The following is a 7499-nucleotide window of genomic DNA, read 5'->3' as shown; positions in this document are numbered from 1 at the left end:
GTTTTTTGTTACTGTTATTGATGATGTGGACCTTTTGACATCTCCTTTGGAGATGCTCTTAAGTTTTGTACGACCTTCTAATTTATTACTTTGATCTTTGAAATCAACAAGCTATTGCTGAGATGACCAATGGTGGAGTTGACAGGAGGATCACAAATCCCAAGTTTGTGCACAAGCAATCCTCTAAATCAGGTTAGAGTTACTTTATCACTGAAAGATTGCCTCCTCGCATCACCTCATTTTCTACTTATGCTACAAGCAATCAGGACTCAATTTTGAATCCCTGTGCAGGTGCATTTTAGCCACATCACCAACAACTACTATTGCTCTGTGGGTACAATTAAACAACCATCGTTCTCAAATTCATATGAAAAACTCATGCAAATGGTATATAGCTAGGACTTAAAAAACCACCCTTTTTGTTGTACATAAGCTCTTAATATAAATTCAATAGACTAAAGATGCAAACGGAAAGAATTATTTTATCGTGTGGATTCAGCTGCTTTGACTGGTTTCTTAATTATTTATAAATGGGTGTGTTATTGTTTTCTGCTTTGACTGCTTTGACTCATGTAAATGGTAGCCCTATGTATCCATGTGCTAAGAGATGGATCCATCAACGTCAATTTGTTTTCTACTTGGAACAGTTGTGGATCCTGCTGCCTGCACCTGCACCATATTTTTGTGAGCTGTATATGTCTATGTTGTCTTGTTCCATTTTAGCATGTCTGAAGCTATGACGGAATAAACGACAGTTGCTGTAAAAAGGAAAATGAAATAAGAAAGACATGGTGGTGAGAATAGTAAGCTAAGACGGAATAAACCACAGTTGCTTCTCGTGGAGATACCTGCATGGGCGTGGGATGTTTGACAGCAGCAATTCTAGAATTTTCCAGTCCTCCACAAAGTTCGGTACCATCTGCCTCACCAGACTCCGTTATAACATTCTCAGGCTTTACTTTAATCTTAACTGGTTTTCCGAGAAGTGATTTATCTTCCAGTCTTGCAATTTCAAGGGCTCTTGCACACACGGGAAAACCTTGATCATCCCAAGACTCCAAAATTACACCGGAGCCCAAGCAGGTTCTTCCCCGGTAGAAGGCTGCAAACTGCCCCGCTGCCAGGCCTTGATCATCTTGAGATAAATGGACAACTGCAACATCTTCGTGACCATCTTCACCGGGTTCCATTATTAAGCAACAATTACAAAAAGCAGGCCCATGCCTAACCTGAAAGGTTTAAAACATTTCAGCTCCCTCTGACTTGGATTCTAAACAGTAAACACTAACTACAAACCATGCATGGTTCAAAGCTTTCCTTGTGACCCTTCCTCGCGAGATTTATCAACATCCAAAACCATATGTGACACATTGGTCCACGTCTAATTAAAACTTGATGTAAGACTTTTATGCGATGAATGTGGTACAATAACTTCTAAGTGCTTCCAAGTGCAAGTTCCAACCCTAAACCCACAACTAAAACTAGTGGCATGTTTTCTAAGCTGCAGTCAAGAAAGTCATCACTTATCAGACTGCCATTAACATGAACTATGTCTTTCTTTCAAAACTCTAAACAAAAGAAAGGACAAGATAAACTAAAAGGCAAAGAAAAAACAAGATGAAACGAAAAGAAAGCATGTAACAACTCTAGGCTAGAACCATATACTTTTCATTTGTACAGATAATCTCTTTTTTCCCTTTGGAACGATGAGAAAACAGATAATTCCTCAACAGAACTATTTATATTTTATACCACATTAAACGTCTACAAAGTGGACCACGTCTCTAGTAGCAGTGGACCCACTTGTGGTCAGCAACGTGGTCAGTATGCATATGGTGATGTAGCATTTTGATAATATTGAGATCTTTGAGTTCAATACTACAGAGGAAATCATGTATAAGATTCGTTTTAGACCAATATTTACTCACAAACACTGGTCGCAAAATATTAGCATTGCATTTTGAAAAACTTATATACAGAAAGTAAATATAACAGGAATAACAGATCAAATTTTAATTCTTGTACCTTACACTCTAGCTGACTGATCTGGTTTGGGGGCAGACCATTTAGCCACTTCAAGGAGCCAACACGAAACAGGCGCCTTCTTTTTTCGTCTGAAAAGTAATTTCTTGACACAAAAACTACATTGTTTTTTATATCCTTCTCAACAACATACCTGCATAAGAAGGTACCACAGACAGTAAAGCTGAAAATCCTGTTTGAAGTGGTACAAGGAGACCCAAACATAAACTAATTTTGATTCTGAATAAAGAAGGATACAGCATAGTTAATGCACACACGTTAAACATTTGATATCATCCATGGTTGAATTTCTAGATGAAAAATGTAAGAATAGTCTCATGTTTTGAATAACAAAAATATGTTGCAAACCTTTGCTTTCAATGATTCTACTTTTGGAAAAAATGTTTTAGTGCGTGCTTAAATGGAATCATCCTGAGAGTCTACCTTTACAAAACAATATCTGCTACTCTGATCAATAGGTAAAGTTAATCATGATAATTCTTCTATTTTGAGTTTGAACATTTATTTCATTATAATATCCAGAGTAATTGGACAAAGACCATACCTAACTGTTACGATAATTATGAGTATCATTATTATGATATATTAGGGTTCTGTTGGTATTTCCAGCAGTGTCATTTGTGTTTTCAATTAGTGTCTATCGGTATTATTTATGCTAATTTGAGTATGAGCCTGCCTATAAAATGGTGTTTTAAATGCAGTATAGCAGCATGGTGAAAATAAACAATTATCTCGGTATGTAAGTATTAGGAGGTCAGATCCCCTCGAAGTGATCTAAACTATCCAAATTATCTCATTTGATAGCAGTGATCTTATCACTAACTCAAACCCAATGTGCTACGCCACTAGACGCCCATTGGCCCTTAAGCTGGTAGGGCATGATCCCTAAATTTAGGTAGTAAGTTGAACGAATGTTGCCCATTGACTGGTTGATGGCAGACAACACCGAGCATGGACCAGCTTCAGGCCCCATTTTGACAGGTCAAGCAGAGCTGACCAGTTCATGACCGTAAATATGTAGGTAGGCACAACCAACCTAATTATACAAATACCTCATCAGAACCATCCTTTCAAAAGTATCCATTCTACAAGGGCACAATCACATTTTGTGGGAATATCCACCAGGATTTTAGTAGCTATCTCAAGCAGAAATAATGAAATAAAAGTCATTATCATCCTTAATATTATACACAGTAGGATACGGATCTCCAAACCATATGGCAATTTAAAACGTATTGAGTATAACAAAAAAGTTGTCAGATAACCACTGTAATATTGCAATTATTGCTTCCCAAATGACCAGATTTAGGATTAAAACGACAACAGCACAAGTATCACCAAAAAACATTAGAAGTGATCAGCATACCAGGGTCCTCCAGGAAGGCGTAGACCTTGTCGTTGACCAATTGTGTAGAACCAAAACCCCCGATGATTTCCTAGGAAATCTCCTGACTCAGCTTCCAATATGACACCTTTGTTCTCCCCTATGTGTCTTGCGATAAATTCATTGAACTTGATCTATATTAAAAAACAAAAACAAAAAAATCCGAGTGACTGACGTTAGGAATTTTAAAATGGTCACTCAAGTAAACCCATAAAGAATCAAATCCACTCCAAGTTCTACCATACAAATTTTGGCACCCCCATAGGTAGTTGTGCCTTTCAAGAGATGAAATTATCTTCCACAAGGCATACCTTCCCTAGAAAGCATATTCCTTGTGAATCCTTTCTGTCTTTGTTAGGCAGATCAAACTTTGTTGCAAGTTTGCGAACTTCATCCTACAGAAATATTTAGAGAAAGGAATCAGTATAAAAGAGTAAAGAGTCTACAGAATGGACTGAAAATAACAAAAAATGAATTAAAAGGATTACATAACATAGTTAGTAAACTACGGAACGGGTATAGTACGTGGAAAATATGTACATGTATTATTCAGCAACTTTGCTAGAAAGATGCTTTGAAAATTTCGGCCATTTTTAAAATTTTAAAATTTATTTGCTTTCGTTTATAAATAATATGTTAAAAATAAGAATTAAATACATAAATTTTGTGTACTATTGAAAAGTGTGTCTAAATAATGTGTATTAAACGTGAAAATTACGTTTATCATAGTTGCATTTTAAAAAAAAACATGCAATTTAACAAATCAATAAAACGTGTACAAAGAAGACACAGCAAAACACAACAAAACTACGGAAGGTAAATATTTCTGAAAAATGCATAAGCACGTGTATTATACGTGACTTTACTAATTATGTTGCATAACATAAAGAAAGAATATAACGAAGCAGAGACTACAAATTACAAGAAAGAAAACTACACATTTTCACAAATTCACAACAAGGTAACAATATCATTTCATTTCTGTGTATTATACTATTATTGGAGAACTAATACACTAACGGTGAGACTTTCCAATATTTATAGACAATACATGCTTTACCTCCCAGCTGAATTTGTGATTCAAGAAATATTCAAAATTCAACAGATTAGCACATTTTACAATTAGCTAAGAGAAGTATCAAGTTAAGTATTGCATAGCATTCAAACTAGTACCCACTGACCTTTGACAGACAACCAAGTGGGAATATTAATCTCTTAAGCTGGGCCTGAGAAAGATGTGAAAGGAAGTACGTCTGATCCTTCACCTAGAAATTCAGAAGTTTGATGCTATTTAGAAAGAAAAATCAACATAAAAATATAGCAGGCAATGAGATGCAATACTGTGATGTTTCAAGGCTTATCATATCAGAAAGAATATATAAGAGGATGTCTGGTCACAGTAAAACTAACACACATGTCGACAAAGCAGAAAACCCTATTTGAATATGAAATGAGATAATATCAAACATAACAAGTTTAGCAAGCCAAGATTGATAATCCAAAAATGACAAAATGACAAAAATAAAAGTTTTCAAATGTTTATCAAATATAGGTACCATATCTTGTGATAGTTCTAGAACCGAATCCTTGTCCGTTTGACTTGCAGGTGGGTGGGCAACATTTGCGTAATGCCCAGATGCCACACGATCAAACTTCATACTGCTGATGGCATCCATGAATGAACCTGACAGTTTATATAAACTTGAAGAAACAAAAAACTAAAATTTCGATTCTGCATCATAAGAGTCAGAACTAAATCTTAAATTCAAGTCATTGCTTACCAAACTTTATTCTTGTATTGCAAAGAACATCTGGGTTAGGAGTTCTGCCACATTGATACTCTTCAATAATGTAGGATACCTGAAACATGATGGGACTTCAAAAGTTTCTTCCAGTAACCCAATAAGAAGGAAGCTGATGATGAAGACTGGCCGGTAATATAATTATTCATTTAAAGCTTCTTTTTTTGTTTTGACAAAGGCAATGATCTATGGGGAAGGGTGATTCGAACTTGAGTGCAAGGGGGTGGGAACACTGCTGACCAACTGACATTTGCTACTATTTAAAACTTTAAGCTCGCATAAATAATAGATTATGAAACAGTCGTGAGATACACGGAACATAAACTACTAAAGACTACATACAGATGTGACTACAATTCAAACATAACCTACAATTGAGACACTGGAAAAGTAACGCATACCACATTCTTCCAATATTCATCCGTCAAATGCACGACTTCTAGTGGGACATCAACCTGTAAACAAGTGTTGTTTAGTTTCAGTTGTAACACCCCCCGTTTGCATAACCTATACCAGAAACCAACATAAAGCTCTTCTATCACAAACAATAGCAAAAGGTTCCTGACAAACACGTGTACATATGGGATTCGATTCACATATATAAGGCAGATGGATGGAAAATGAGGATACATAAACCCAAGAACCAAAATGAACTTCAAAAGGGTTGGTGCATTTGTTGTGCCGCTTGTGTGTGTGATGTGTGCATGTCTGTGTTTGGAACTCAGCATCCCAGAAAATGTGAACACTCATAGTGAAGTCTCATTCAGAAAAATAAAATTAAAGATCAAATTATTTTCACCCCACTTCTGTTGGTAGTTTAGAAAAAGAGATTGCAAGTGAAATAAAGTGACCTGATTGCAGACAGCATTTGCATACTTCAAATCTTCTTCCCATGGGCATTCTGACCAAAAGTTCTCAAAGTCTTCCTACACAAAATCACACATCAGAAGCAGCTTTTTTTTAAATTTATATTCTCAAGATAATCAAAATTTTAAGACAGAATCAGATACACCGGAATCAGAACATCCGAAATAAAGGAATCCAATCAATAACCCAACAAGTTCACATTTTTCTCTGTTTCTACACTGCCCAATAGAAAGAATTTCCCAATTCTTCTAAAATTGTCGATATGGGATCTCATTCAGACATACTTGGAACCAAATTTTGAGGTAGAAGGCGGTGCAGGAGTGACCGGCGGCATGGAGGAGGCGGAGCGCGACACTGCTATCGACACCGCCGCTAAGCAAGACGGCGACTTTAAGACTCTGATGAGGCATAGAACAGGACAAGTAAGGGCCAACATCTCCATTCAAGCTGTTTGGAGGGCGTGGAGTTTGGGGAACGGCGAAGCAGTTGACGGAGCCGGGGGAGCTGTCGGCGCACGAGCGAGAGAAGGGTTTGAGGAAGAGGAGACTTGTCAGCGAGAGATAGGGCTTGAGAGGGAGAGAGAGGGAAGTGATGTGGGGGAGTAAAGAGGCCGCCATAGCCACTGGTATTACTCTCGCCATTGATTTCGTTGCATACACATTATGCACTGAACGACTGCGTTTTGGAAGCTGGAGGTTGGGGAAGCGTGCTGATTTGAAACTAGTGTTTTGGTTTTGGAGGGGAGGAAGAAATGGCGATATCAGTGGATGACGAAGAGGAGCTTCCAGATAATCCGGTACGAAGCAATTGGCAGCTGGCTTGGTATAGTTGTGCCTTTAAAAAAAAAAAAAAAAATGTTTTTGTTTCAGTTATATTTAGTAGAGTTGTAATTCTCGAATGATTTAACATATTTTATTACTATAAATAAATACACAATGAGATGATACAACTTATACCTCACAATTAAATCTCTTTTCTTTCTCTTGCCCTCGGCCTCTCTCCTTATCTAGTCCTAAATACAGTTCAGTCAAATAAGCCTACAACACGTTATCAGCATGCTCTTAGCCGAAACTAAGGAACTGAAGGATTGTAGGAGGAAGTTTTCTTTTACAAAATTCAAAGCTTTTATTTGTTTTCTGCTAATCAGGTACGTTTAAAATAAAATAAGATATTTGAAATGTCCACGAAACACGAAAACCTTTCCCATGATGCATGAACCCCTATGTTTATATTTTACTTCCGATATATATTGTATATGATTCATATATTTGTCGTGTTTCGTGGAATTTGTGAGTCAAAACATATAAATAAATTGGAAGCAAAGTAAGATATTTGAAATGTCCACGAAACACAAAAACATTCCATATGATACATAAACCCCTATACTTATATTTTACTTCCGA

General features: G+C 36.7%; 1 protein-coding gene across 2 annotated transcripts; it reads right to left on the bottom strand.

Annotated features, from left to right (window-relative positions):
- Positions 1–323: 323 nt before the first annotated feature.
- Positions 324–6924, bottom strand: LOC103963898 (tRNA-specific 2-thiouridylase MnmA). 2 transcript variants are annotated; one of them, XM_009376777.3, is made up of 11 exons: positions 6381–6924; positions 6081–6155; positions 5631–5684; positions 5209–5287; positions 4984–5111; positions 4609–4692; positions 3739–3822; positions 3410–3561; positions 2026–2176; positions 849–1229; positions 324–663 (listed from the first exon to the last, which is right to left on the bottom strand). In XM_009376777.3, the coding sequence occupies exons 1-11, from the start codon at positions 6735–6737 to the stop codon at positions 601–603; spliced, it is 1608 nt and encodes a 535-aa protein (XP_009375052.2). In that variant the 5' UTR covers positions 6738–6924; the 3' UTR covers positions 324–600. The 2 variants fall into 2 exon arrangements, with proteins under 2 accessions (XP_009375052.2, XP_009375053.2); XM_009376778.3 differs by having other exon boundaries at positions 324–758; positions 6381–6922.
- Positions 6925–7499: the final 575 nt, after the last annotated feature.

The sequence above is a fragment of a genome, unplaced genomic scaffold, assembly GCF_019419815.1.
Source record: "Pyrus x bretschneideri cultivar Hongxiangsu unplaced genomic scaffold, Pyrus_bretschneideri_v1 Contig31, whole genome shotgun sequence".
NCBI lineage: Eukaryota > Viridiplantae > Streptophyta > Magnoliopsida > Rosales > Rosaceae > Pyrus > Pyrus x bretschneideri.
This window is presented reverse-complemented; position numbering and strand designations above follow the sequence as displayed.

What these genes read in the sequence shown, in the direction of transcription:
- LOC103963898 (XM_009376777.3), bottom strand. Translation starts at nt 6,737, where the DNA reads ATGGCGAGAGTAATACCAGTGGCTATGGCGGCCTCTTTACTCCCCCAC. An exon ending in ACCTCAAAATTTGGTTCCAA is followed by an intron (nt 6,156 to 6,380) that starts GTATGTCTGAAT and finishes GATTTTGTGTAG; the next exon opens with GAAGACTTTGAGAACTTTTG. An exon ending in CGCCTTCCTGGAGGACCCTG is followed by an intron (nt 2,177 to 3,409) that starts GTATGCTGATCA and finishes CTTCTTATGCAG; the next exon opens with GTATGTTGTTGAGAAGGATA.